Source organism: Erpetoichthys calabaricus, chromosome 2, assembly GCF_900747795.2.
Source record: "Erpetoichthys calabaricus chromosome 2, fErpCal1.3, whole genome shotgun sequence".
Lineage (NCBI taxonomy): Eukaryota > Metazoa > Chordata > Cladistia > Polypteriformes > Polypteridae > Erpetoichthys > Erpetoichthys calabaricus.
Window position 1 is genome coordinate 176,447,288 of NC_041395.2, and position 13,289 is coordinate 176,460,576.

At 36.9% G+C, this 13,289-nt stretch overlaps 1 protein-coding gene across 4 annotated transcripts in view; it reads left to right on the forward strand.

Moving 5' to 3' along the window:
* The window catches only part of farp2 (FERM, RhoGEF and pleckstrin domain protein 2), a 353,551-nt gene that overhangs the window by 123,338 nt on the left and 216,924 nt on the right, over positions 1–13,289 (forward strand). For all 4 annotated transcript variants that reach the window (XR_007934097.1, XM_051922727.1, XM_051922728.1 and 1 more), the window contains exon 14: positions 2,563–2,744. Coding sequence is in view for 3 of the 4 variants with exons in the window: in XM_051922727.1 (XP_051778687.1) it covers positions 2,563–2,744 (182 nt within the window). In the remaining variant the exon portion in view is untranslated. The remainder of the gene's footprint in view (positions 1–2,562; positions 2,745–13,289) is intronic.

A 13,289-nucleotide genomic window follows, 5' to 3' on the forward strand; every position in this document is an offset into this window, starting at 1 on the left:
AAAAGTTAAATGTCTGTAAAACTGTACTGACTTTGGCTAAATGACTTTTCAGCATGTGTATCCATTACCCTGTGTTTTTTTATTTTTTTTAATTTTTTTTATTTTAAACACTGTTGTTGACAGTACTTCTAGATACAATGCAACACCCTGGATCGAGATAATGTCAAAGGCATTCGGCAGGTCATTAACATATTGATTGGTAATGTCTCTTGTGGACAACCTCTGTGCAATTTCTTCTGGCCATTAGTCTTTAGTATAGGGTGGTCCAGATCTAACTTTGCAACTTTTCATGCAATGCAATAATTGCATAATTAGATCTGGACCACCCTGTATATTAATAATATAGTAGATTGCTACAGTCACACCTTGTAAAAGGCATGATTGTTTTGTGCATGCATTGTATAACAGTGCTGCTTTTGTATTTCAGGAGAGTATTATACAATTTGCAGTGTAGTCAATCACCCTTTCACATGAACTATTCACAAATCAAGCTTTTAAATCTTTGATTATTTATTTCTTTGTCCTCCTTAAACAATTGCATTATTGTTTTAATATGTGCTGTTAGTTAATACCACTATTCGGTTGTTGAATAAGGCTGTATGAAACAGTTTGTTTGGGTCAGTGACAAAACTAATCACACCCTGTAGTTGTCCAAAATCCCTGCAATAGCTTTAAAGTTCCCCATTCAAAAAGAATCCAGCTTAGTTTACACTTTAGAGTTTGTTAGAGTATCCATTATGTAGCATGATAAGGCAAATTTAGATGATAAAAAATACATTGTTCTGTTGTTGAGAATCCCTAATGTTGTAGACACCTTCTATAGGTTTTTTGACAGTGCAAATTTATAGGGATTTATGAGTTATTGTGTTGTGTATAACACTGTTTTAGCTTTTGTTTAAAAGAGGTATATAGTAGTGGTATTTATTAATAAACAAGTTCTCAGGTACTTGGAAGCTAATAAGAAACGAAAATTGTTTTGTACCAACTTTTTTTTTTTTTTTTTTTTAATATAAGACTCCTGATACCAGTAAGGTTGAAATATAGATTACAGTATATTAAAAATGTAATTTAAGGGTCTATTAATTTCTAGGATATTATACATTACTTCCTAATCTGCCTTATTTTCTCAGTGGCATTTTACTTATCTTGTTAAATTATAATTTAGTCATTTTCACTAGATCAATAGCTACTTAGTATCTATCTATCTATCGATCTAGTGAAAATGACTAAATTATAATTTACCAAGATAAGTAAAATGCCACTAAGAAAATAAGGCAGATTAGGAAGTAATGTATAATATCCTAGAAATTAATAGACCCTTAAATCACATTTTTAATATTACATCATGGCTGAAGTAATAGTCTGTTAGTGCCAGGAAGTTCTTATGAGGTAAATAGTTTCTTTCCAAAATCGTACTTTTAACTTTTGTATAATATATATGCAGCTTTATCACATTCAGGTAACACTGTAGTGTTGAAAGGTGTATTTATATTGTTATTTCACACTTCCATCTGAAATAGATTTTGTTTAAGTTCCTTGGGTTTAAAATACTGTATATTTTTATATCACACACAGTGGTGTTTAATGTATTATTATGTCAAAAAGGGTGAAAACAACTACGCATTCCCGGAGTGAATCTTTATCACATAAGGATACAGTTAAAATTCCATTTGCTCTCAGTTTCTGAAATATATTATGTGGTGTTTTACATATAGTTGAAGTATCTGTAGCAAAACAAAAGAGTCAAGAGGGCTTAGAGTGTTTTGAATGAGTACAAAAATAGAAGATCACAGTATGTTAAATGAATTCTTGAAGTTTTACTCACTCACTGAGTCCATTTGAAACAGATGTGAGCCAAATGATTACCATATTTTGGCAGGGATATCTTTAATTTTAAGATAAATATCTCAGTGTAGTGGAATTTGATATGACGTGAATCCCAAGAACTACATGGGCATCCACAGTCCTTGCATACTGGCCAAGTCAAATATATGTATTTACCATAATTGTCTTTTATGGAGCAAACAAACTGGGTATGTCTCACTTTCATTTTTAGAACTGTGCAGATTGATGAAGGTCTGAATTTATGTGGGGAAGCAGTCCAGAACAGGAGAGCTACAGTGCTAAAGTTGACCAGCAGCTGATTTATTAACACAAAAAGTATTTCGTCTTTTGTCTTCTCAAACAAAAAATGTTGGAGGGAAGGTTTTTTTCCCTCCACATTGAGCCAAGATTTTTGCCTTCATGATGCGATTATATATGGTCAAATGTTACTAATAATGAGGATTTCTGCTTGTGTCATGCATGAAAGCAAAAATTGCGATTGGTCTTTTTTTGATGGGCTCAGATATATTTTTTTTTCCCCCCAGGAATTCCAGCTGAGCAATTTTTGTGATTCTGCTAGAAGCCCAAAACGTGCATGCCAATATTATCTTTACTACAAAATCTTTCTGTTGAATTTTCATATTTGTGTGTGTTCGTGCTATTTTTTCCCCTCCCTGAAGTCCATTTATGGTAGGTTTCCAGTGGGTGTTCAATCAAGTCTCTTGTTTCTCCTGGCAGGGTTTTCGATGGACAGCCCCCAGCTTTCACCCTTCACCCCGAAGAGCCCACTGAGCTTGTCACCTTCTATCCAGATGTCAACACTGAGCCTGCCAGGTCAGGCACCCTCACCCCTTCAAAGTCCCATTCTGAGCGAGGTGGGCAGTGCCAAGCTGGAGGAGGATGAGGAGGGCAGGAGGAAGGTATACTCTATTCTCCACATCCCAGTCCCCAGTCATTTGCTGTTCAGCCCTTGACGCTCCATCTTGATTTGCCTGTTCCCTGTCTGTTTCACAAACTAGTTTGAAAGTTTCAGTTACTACCCTGTGTCTGCTTGTTCCTCAGTCCCTGTAATCCCTTTGAAATCTGCTTGTAGTCCCACAGGAGTAGAATCTAGACTAAATGTGCTTATTTATTGTGCCCCAAACCCAATACTTTACCAAATATCTCAGCTGTTGCTTACTGGGCTTAAAAATCCATTGATGCCAGTTGTTTCCCAGCTAAAATTTAACCTGTAAGTATACAGTATATTTAAAAAGAGAATTTTAAATGCTACTACTTTGGAGAATTTTCTTAACCAAAGAATGAGGTATATTATGTTCCACAAATTATATTTTTCATCTCCTAGTTTGCTTTTATTTCTCAATGGCTTAACATGTTTTAAAAATACACTGAGCTAAAAAATTAAAAGGATATTTAGTCTGCAGCTTTGTGCAAAAGTTACTTTGCAACAAAGTAGGGTTTTGGGATTTAATTTATGGTTTAGACTGACAGGAAAAACTGAGGTAAAACTAGTTTTAAAAAGTATTGGAACCAATTTTTCATAAATTCATATTAGATTGTGTTGTCTGATATACCAAAATCCAAGATTACCTGGTAGGACAACTAATGGAAATGGTTACAATTCACATAAAATTTGTTTAAACGATAATGAGTAACTATATGTCAGCATCTTCTCCTTGGTAAATTGTATTAAATGATTTTCCAAAAGTGTGAGTGCTTGAGGTTTCTGACATAGTCAAATAAAAGTCAGAACTACATTGACTTGGTGCTTGCTCACATGGTAGAGTATTATAGAAATAGTAACCTGTTGCCATATTAATGGCCAAGAAAAGTTGTGTAACTGTACCGCAATGATTTTTTTGCAGAAGGTAATGCTATTTGTTTCTAATTTTATTTGTACAATACATTTTCAGATATTTTACTGTGTGCGTAAATAATTAACAGTATACTGAATAGACCTATCCATCTACTTTTCTGACACACTTAACATGTTTAGATTTGATGCAGTAATGCAACTGTTGGAGTCAAAGAAGAATTCTTAATTTTAAATAGATTTAATTTAATATTCAAGGAAAAAGTGTCTCAAGCTTCATAGAACACTACTTTAAATATCTATCTATATGCATTGCTTTTATATATATAATGTACACATACACGTACATATAAACATATATATTATTATTGTGTGTGTGTATAAAATCATGAACATTTAAAAGTCATGCTATCACTTCCCCTTTTATTTAATAATTCAGTAATATTAGTGGATAGCAAATCTAGTGCAATGTTTCTGTGTAACCTATCTGGGAGACTCTCTTAACCTTCCAAACAATGTTTATTTCATATGTTTAATATATAATAAAGTTAAACTTTTTTATAATAGAAGGGTTGTACATAAGCCAGTTTAAGGGTAGTGATGACCCTTTGTTGGATTCCCCCACTCCCTCGAAAATAATTGGAATACTAGGATACTTTGATTAGTGATTTAACATTAGTATCCCAGGAAAGGGGAGAGACTGTGCTGATTGGTGCAGAAAAAGGCCTGTGGCCAGTATGAAAATTGCTAACAGGTCAATTAATGCAGAACTTCTTGTAGTTTATTGCTTGTTTTCTAAAGTATGACATTGGCTGACAAAAACATCCAGCTTCACAATAAAAAAAAATTGCCCCCGAGAATAAAGTGGATACAGATATGTTTTTGTTGTATCATACACAACAGAAAACCAGGTAGAATGTTAAGTGTTAACAGTAAAAGGTGATCTCAAAGAGCTTCAAGATTGCATCAGTTTACATTGTGAGTATGTTTTTGGTTTAATAAAGAAGTAGGGCTAGTTTTGGGGCAACTATAAGTTTGGCATCATGACATGTTAAAAGTCATTATTTAAATAATGCAGTATTTATTGTGCCCTTTCCAGATAAGGAAGGGTAGGGGGGAAAGGTAAAACAAACAAAGCACATTTCCTAGTACATTAATTGGCAATGAGTACTTATTAAGATAAGAGCATACTTGGTAGGAGAAGAGAGGAGCTAAGAAATATGCCATGTCAGGGCCAAGGATGCAAGAACATTAGTCTTTAGCTTGTTTTATCATTCAAGAACACCCTACATAGTTATTGTGTAGATTAGCTCTGTAAAGCCTTCTAAAGAACCATGTATGGATCTTTATTGTCCTTTATGCTTCATTTTACTTCAAGTGGCTATGATTGTTACTAATTCCAATAATGTTTACGTGTTCCAGAAACAGATTTCCGCAAAACTGTCTCCATTCACACAAAGAATTGTAGGATTAGTAGCCTTAGCAACTGCAAAGTACAAATTCATAAACTACTTGTTCAATACTCAGTTGATTTATTACGAATACATTTAACCAGTGTGACAATAATTAAATACATATTTGTAAACAAAGTAATTGCAAAAGACTTTTTTCCCCTCTGTGAATAAACTTATGTAAATGTAGTTAGTAAGAATGCGGTGTACATGTATGGAATCGAATTAAATAGTTTCAGATAGACAGTAATGCTGTAAATATGCCTGCATTGTGATGAGTGGCTATATTGGGGAAACCAATCAAACTGGACAGACATGATGTTAAGTATTCTCTTCATGATTTAATGGAATGTTCTGTTTAGGAAAGAAAGGAGACAAGACTGGTGGGTGATGATGTAGATTTATAACAAAATCCACAGCCTGCAGAGCCATGGAGAAATAGCAATTTGGTTAGTACGGAGGGCCAAGAGACATGCCACAGGATTTAACTGAGAATATGGAGGGATTGACTTAGCTCTCTACTGTAAAGGAGAAATCATTTAGAGGGTTTCAGTATGAGCAGATTTTCAGGTTGCATCAAAATATAAACCTTCCAAGAAACCTATATAGAGAGTCTTAAGCAAACATATAAAATGTTTGCTTAACAATGGGTACAGATGTCAAAGAAGTTGGTATGTTAATTTAAACTTTTTATGGCTCTGAAGTCCAGTTGATTTAATTACAGCACCTGTAAAGAATAAATGTCTGTGTGTCTGTCTGGTTTCTGTGTCTCTGTCATTCCAAAAGATGGCATATCAGACATTTTAGTAATAAAATGCATTGCATTTGTCATTCCAATAGATGGCGCATTACAAATATTAACACTGCTTTTTCAAATACCATACCAAATGATACATGTATGGTGCACTGCAAGCATTAGTTACTTAGATTTCAACATATCTTACATAACTGGCACAGCTAGTATATGCATGTAAAGCCTCTTGGACTATTACATGTTTCATTGTTTTACAGTGTTATACAACAATAGATTTATTTATTTTGACACTGACCTTCAGAAATGTATTCTTAAATGTTAAAGACAAATTTCTACCAATCTAAATTTATTGCAATTATTAAGCACATTTAAAAAGTGTGTAGATGAGATATTGGGACACCTTCACTATTAGCTAAATAAACAAGCTTGATGCACAGATTATTCTCCTCTTGTTTGTCAAGTGCATCACAAAATCATTAATTGCCCAAGTGTTCACCCATTCAATTCAGTATTTTGGCCTAGATCCTTAACATTGTTGTTTTTAAGCCATTCCTACATAGCTTTGGTGTTATATTTTGAGGTCATTGTCTTGCTGGAAAATAAATATTCTTTTAAGTCACTGTTCTCTTGCAGACTATTGCTGATTTTTAAGTGTTTAGCTACCTTAATTTTTCCCCCAGCCTTTACAATCCTTCTGGGACCTGCTGCAGAGAGACAACCACACAGCATGATCATCTTGCTTCACGGTAGGGATGATGTGTTCTTCATGATGTACACCAAACACAACGTTTAGTGTTGGTCTCAACAGATCATAGGACCTTTACCATAATTTCTGGTAAACTCTAACCAAGATGTCATGAGATTTTTTTCAACAGTGGCTCTCACAAACTTTTCATGAAGCTTCAACGGGTATACTACATGGGCAACAATTATTGTATGCATAGCCTCATCTCCGGCTTGAAAGCTTCTAACTCCGACAGGGTTGTTTGGTGGCCTTTCTTACTATTTACCATCTTACACAGTCATTCATTTTTTTGAGGATAGCCAGTACTTGGCAGATTTAGAGTTGTTCCTTAGTTACACTCTATTTCTTAATGATTGACTTCACTATACTCCAAGGGATATTCAGTGATTAAGACATTTTCTTGTATTCATCCCCTGACTGGTAGTTTTCAATATCTGTATCACAGAGATGTTCAGAGTACTTCTTTGTCTTCATGCTGTAGGTGCTGGCAGGAAACTAACTCATTGGCAATTGGACGTTCTAGATACAGGAATATTTATATTACAGTCACTTGAAACACCTTGACTTCAAGGTGATCACCTATTAATGAATTATGTGACTTCTAAAATTAGCTTGTAGCGGGGCCACATAGTTAGTGTTAAATGTCAGTTCTGAGTGCGTCTCGTTTCATTGTCCCGTTTGCTGTTTGTATGTGTATCAGTTAATGCCGTCCCCGAAAAGGGGGACGGATGATGGAAGGAGACCACAGCCACAAACTTGGAAAACACCTGTTCACAATTAATCAATTACTGCCGTCACAGGACTATTTAAGCCAGCAGGAGGAGAAGGAAGAGGGAAGGAGAGAAGGAGATTTTTTCACATTCACGACCACGAGCCATCTGCACCTGTTATATTCCACATCGCGCATTTCCATCCAGATTGTTTTTCTATCCGCCGGTCTTGCTTCAAGGACCTCATCACGAGAGACCCCGGGGTCGGAGTTAATCATCCACCACGCACCGAGGATTCACGGTGAGGCTGCTCCATTTTCTCTGGGGAAAATCAAACGACTCATTTTCGCTAATTCAGTCAACCGCATTCAGGACAGTTTCCTTATTGCCGGACTCACGTTCACATTCATTTCCATATATCATTCAATTGTTGTTATTCGTGTTGTGTGTTTATATGTTACAGGGACAAGGGAGGGTTTTTGTTGTATTTATATTTGGTGGTGTCTTGTTGTTGCTGGGATGGAGGGATATTTATATTTATATCTGTTTTCTATTTTTTGCATGTCTTGTTTCATTTAATACATTTAATCCGTTTAATTTTACATCCTGCTTTTGTGTACTTATATTTTCACCGTCGATTGTGGGGAGAAGATTAATTGGTTAGAAGTACGGCTTGATAGTTAGATTCTTTCTCAGTAAATCATCCAGGCCACAGGTCTTGGAGGTGTAGCTGCCGGCTGGGTAAAGGGGTCGGCCGTTACAAGCTGCCTACATTAAGTTGTGCCATAGTTAATACTTAGGTAATGATATTTTTTTAATAATTGTAATAAATTTAGATTTGTAATGTATTATGATTTTCTGATGATCAGTATCAAAAAAGTCCCATTAAATTCACTGTGATTTTGAGTTATAAAACATTAAAACATTTAAAAGAATGAAGGGACCTGTAGATAATGTGCCCTGGACTGATCCTAAGTGGTCTCTCCTTTTACTGAGACTGTTTGCCATCTGTTTGAGAGATGTGGTTGTGTTTTTTCTGAAAACCGCCAGCATACTTCCCAATGTACATTGTATTCTAGGCATCAAGGTTCAGTCCACAGTTAGAACTATACACACTGGTGGCAGCCCAGTTAGTCATATAAATTTGATATTATTTAATTGTGATATCACTGGATGCAAGAAAACAACACAGAGAGCCTACTGTTAGAGCATTCTGCTGCTCAGGTCAGTTACCAGAAACCGTCAGTCTCTTTCCTGAACTGCGTCTCACACTGTAATGTATTTGCCTCTTCTTCTGGACTGGATAAATCTGCCATTCACATTCAACAGGAAACGGTGCCTTTCCTGGGAGCACAGGGCACACTGTGGCAGACAGACTTGGACAGGTTGAGCCCATCTAAGGTATAACATCACATTCACACCAATGTTAAGCCAGTGCATAGATACACTGTAACTATCTTTTCATTTCTGAATGTTATGTCAAAAGTCTGCACACCTTTAATGAGCTGGAAGTGATTTCAGTTAGTTCTAAGTAGAGTTAGTACTCATTGTCGGATTTCCTTGATGTTTTCTTGGTTGCAGAGTATACAGGCAACCAAACGTAAGTTTTCCAGTGTTTTCCAGCAGGCGGCGCTAGCTCCCTGGTTGGAATAAGTTCTTTTTTTAATTGTGGCGGCTTAAGTAACCCGAAACTATGTAGATAAAATATTGAAAGCCGATACCCCTCCCTTCGTGATACGGCAGTAAGAAATCACATAGGAGAAATAGCTTTCTTTAATGACGATTTACATGGCATTACAGACGAAGGAAGCCATAGCAAGACTTTTCACCGAAGTGGGAGCTCGATGTATACAGTCTGCCATTTTTGTCGCTGCGCTGGAAGGATTTTCAGGATCGGATGACGTTATCTCCCATCCGTCCGTTGGCTTCAAAGGTGTGCCGGGCAATGTTCCAAGGCTTTATACTTTTTCTCCATGTGCAGACCCCTACTTAGGTAAATCATGCCATTCCAAACAAGGAAAAGAAGATCCAATGTCATGCTGACTCTGTCACACAGAAATCGTACAATGCCCAGTTTCGTAGTTGTCCCTTTCTTGTCTTCTAATTCTTGCCTAGTTCTAAATGATGAGCCCCTGTGTGCTAAATCTGGCCTTGTGTTAGCTGTACATGTGAGAAGAAGCAGATTTATAATTTTTTTTGTACAGAGAACAGTGACATATTAAATATATAAACTTATTACAGACTACCCTTTGTCACTGTGTCTGTGACAAAAACAATCCCTGAGGGTCTTGTCCACAAACCAAAAGGTTCTTGATTAGTGTGTAAACAGCTCCTTAAAAACAATGTGGAAATGTGGGGTGTAGTGCCCATTCGTCTAATATACCAGCATAAATAAATACTTAACAACGATAAATTACAATACAATTGGACGAACAATTACATTTAACATGGTATTACTAAATAGTGATCACTAAATCCCACCAGTGGTGTAGGTGGAGATCTCCTGTTACAGTGGTGTGAAAAACTATTTGCCCCCTTCCTGATTTCTTATTTTTTTGCATGTTTGTCACACAAAATGTTTCTGATCATCAAACACATTTAAGCATTAGTCAAATATAACACAAGTAAACACAAAATGCAGTTTTTAAATGATTGTTTTTATTATTTAGGGAGAAAAAAAATCCAAATCTACATGGCCCTGTGTGAAAAAGTAATTGCCCCCTTGTTAAAAAATAACCTAACTGTGGTGTATCACACCTGAGTTCAATTTCCGTAGCCACCCCCAGGCCTGATTACTGCCACACCTGTTTCAATCAAGAAATCACTTAAATATGAGCTGCCTGACACAGAGAAGTAGACCAAAAGCACCTCAAAAGCTAGACATCATGCCAAGATCCAAAGAAATTCAGGAACAAATGAGAACAGAAGTAATTGAGATCTATCAGTCTGGTAAAGGTTATAAAGCCATTTCTAAAGCTTTTGGACTCCAGCGAACCACAGTGAGAGCCATTATCCACAAATGGCAAAAACATGGAACAGTGGTGAACCTTCCCAGGAGTGGCCGGCCGACCAAAATTACCCCAAGAGCGCAGAAACGACTCATCCGAGAGGTCACAAAAGACCCCAGGACAACGTCTAAAGAACTGCAGGCCTCACTTGCCTCAATTAAGGTCAGTGTTCACGACTCCACCATAAGAAAGAGACTGGGCAAAAACGGCCTGCATGGCAGATTTCCAAGACGCAAACCACTGTTAAGCAAAAAGAACATTAGGGCTCGTCTCAATTTTGCTAAGAAACATCTCAATGATTGCCAAGACTTTTGGGAAAATACCTTGTGGACTGATGAGTCAAAAGTTGAACTTTTTGGAAGGCAAATGTCCCGTTACATCTGGCGTAAAAGGAACACAGCATTTCAGAAAAAGAACATCATACCAACAGTAAAATATGGTGGTGGTAGTGTGATGGTCTGGGGTTGTTTTGCTGCTTTAGGACCTGGAAGGCTTGCTGTGATAGATGGAACCATGAATTCTACTGTCTACCAAAAAATCCTGAAGGAGAATGTCCGGCCATCTGTTCGTCAACTCAAGCTGAAGCGATCTTGGGTGCTGCAACAGGACAATGACCCAAAACACACCAGCAAATCCACCTCTGAATGGCTGAAGAAAAACAAAATGAAGACTTTGGAGTGGCCTAGTCAAAGTCCTGACCTGAATCCAATTGAGATGCTATGGCATGACCTTAAAAAGGCGGTTCATGCTAGAAAACCCTCAAATAAAGCTGAATTACAACAATTTTGCAAAGATGAATGGGCCAAAATTCCTCCAGAGCGCTGTAAAAGACTCATTGCAAGTTATCGCAAACGCTTGATTGCAGTTATTGCTGCTAAGGGTGGCCCAACCAGTTATTAGGTTCAGGGGGCAATTACTTTTTCACACAGGGCCATGTAGGTTTGGATTTTTTTTTCTCCCTAAATAATAAAAACCACCATTTACAAACTGCATTTTGTGTTTACTTGTGTTATATTTGACTAATGGTTAAATGTGTTTGATGATCAGAAACATTTTGTGTGACAAACATGCAAAAGAATAAGAAATCAGGAAGGGGGCAAATAGTTTTTCACACCACTGTATGTCTTTCATTACTTACATAGTCAGCATTGCAACTGAATATCACTGGGCCTGTGCAGTGGGTACCATTGCCTCAGATTATAGTATAAATCTATATAGCACCTTGGTGGACTTTACTATTTTTTGGCACTTATAACATTTCTAACTACAGTATGTTGATATATGTGCCCCACTCTTTGGTGTCTGATCCCTTTAAATGGGTTACCATAGTTGTAACACAAATCAGATGCTATTCCAGATCTGTTGCTATGATTATTAATTGTTCTTAACCAGTATTATTGCATAATTGTACACTATCTTTTATCCTCCCCAACTTCACTATGGGATGTTCTATTCCCTTTCACTTTACAATTTAACATCATTAGTGGTAACTTATGCATATCCTCATACCCTTGAGCCCTTCTTATACCACTTTCAAGTATATTCCTAAACTTACTATATACATGCCTTGTCCAACCCAGTGTTTTGTAGACAAAATCTTTTGCTTGGTGGCTTTGCAGATCCCTCTGAACAAACATGTGACTGGTACAGGAACTAAATAGTCTTTGCCATTACTGGAACAAGAACTACACAGTCTGATTGCCATTAGAGAGCTAATGAGATGTGCATGAAGCTAATGAAGCTTTCCCTTCAGCAGAGGAACACTTCACTTCAGGCCATGCACTGGATACAGCAGTAAATCAAGGGAGTCTTTGCATTGCAGCTGTCATCTCTTCACTTCAGTGGCATTTCATACTCTGTTTGTGTTAAATTCCATAAAAACTTTGTTTCTGCAACAAAGGTCTGCACAACCATATCATTGCATCAGATTTACCTAAGTAGGGGTCTGCACATGGAGAAAGAGTACAAAGTCTTGGAACATTGCCCGGCACACCTTTGAAGCCGATGGACGGATGGGAGATACCGTCATCTGATCCAGAAAATCCTTCCAACGCAGAGATGAAAATGGCAGACTCTACACAAGGCCTTGCCATGGCTTCCTACCACGTAAACCGTCATTAAAGCAAGTTAAATTATTTCTCCTATGTGATTTCTTACTGCCATATCAGTAAGGGAGGGGTATCGCCTTTTAATATTATATCTATATCTTTTTGGGTTATGTAATATGCTGCAATTAAAAAAGAACTTATTCCAACCAGGGAGCTTGCGCCCCCTGCTGGATAAAAGTGGCGACGAGGATGGGATTGTGGCTAAATTAATAACCGCATATTTATAATGTATCATATATATATATATATATATATATATATATATATATATAACACACTTCTGATAATGACGGCTTGGAAGGTCTTGGTCAGGTACTGAAAAAAAATACCAGGATGGATGCGCGCACAGTCATGGACTCCCATGGCCGAGTTATACTGCTCTAAGTGCTTGACCCTAACTGGGATGGGATATTAATCCCATGAAAGTGCAAGAGGTGGTCTTGGAAGATGGGCTACAGTGCAGGGGCAAGAAAAAACAAATAGCTGCTGGTGAATTGGGGTAGCTTCTGCTAATCGCATTAAACGGGTTGGACTTAAAAGTCCAAAGTATGATTATAAAAAATAAAACCCATAAAGTCTCGATCGCGCTTACTAAAATAATTGTAGAAATCTTTAATGGCAACATAGCAGCCCGATATAATCCAAAATACACGAATCGTCCGCCTATTAAAAACGCACTTTATGAGCTGTGCAGCTGTTGCTGTCATGCTGCCCAGATTAAAAGGAGCAACCCCCAAAACACTGATAAGTGTCATAAAACGTATGTTAAACAAATACTGATAATTGCAGGACATCAAAAACACACAAACTATGAAATTATTGAAGTTATCTTATAAGTATTACCTAAATTACAAGCCTGCATTATAAGCTAGTGTT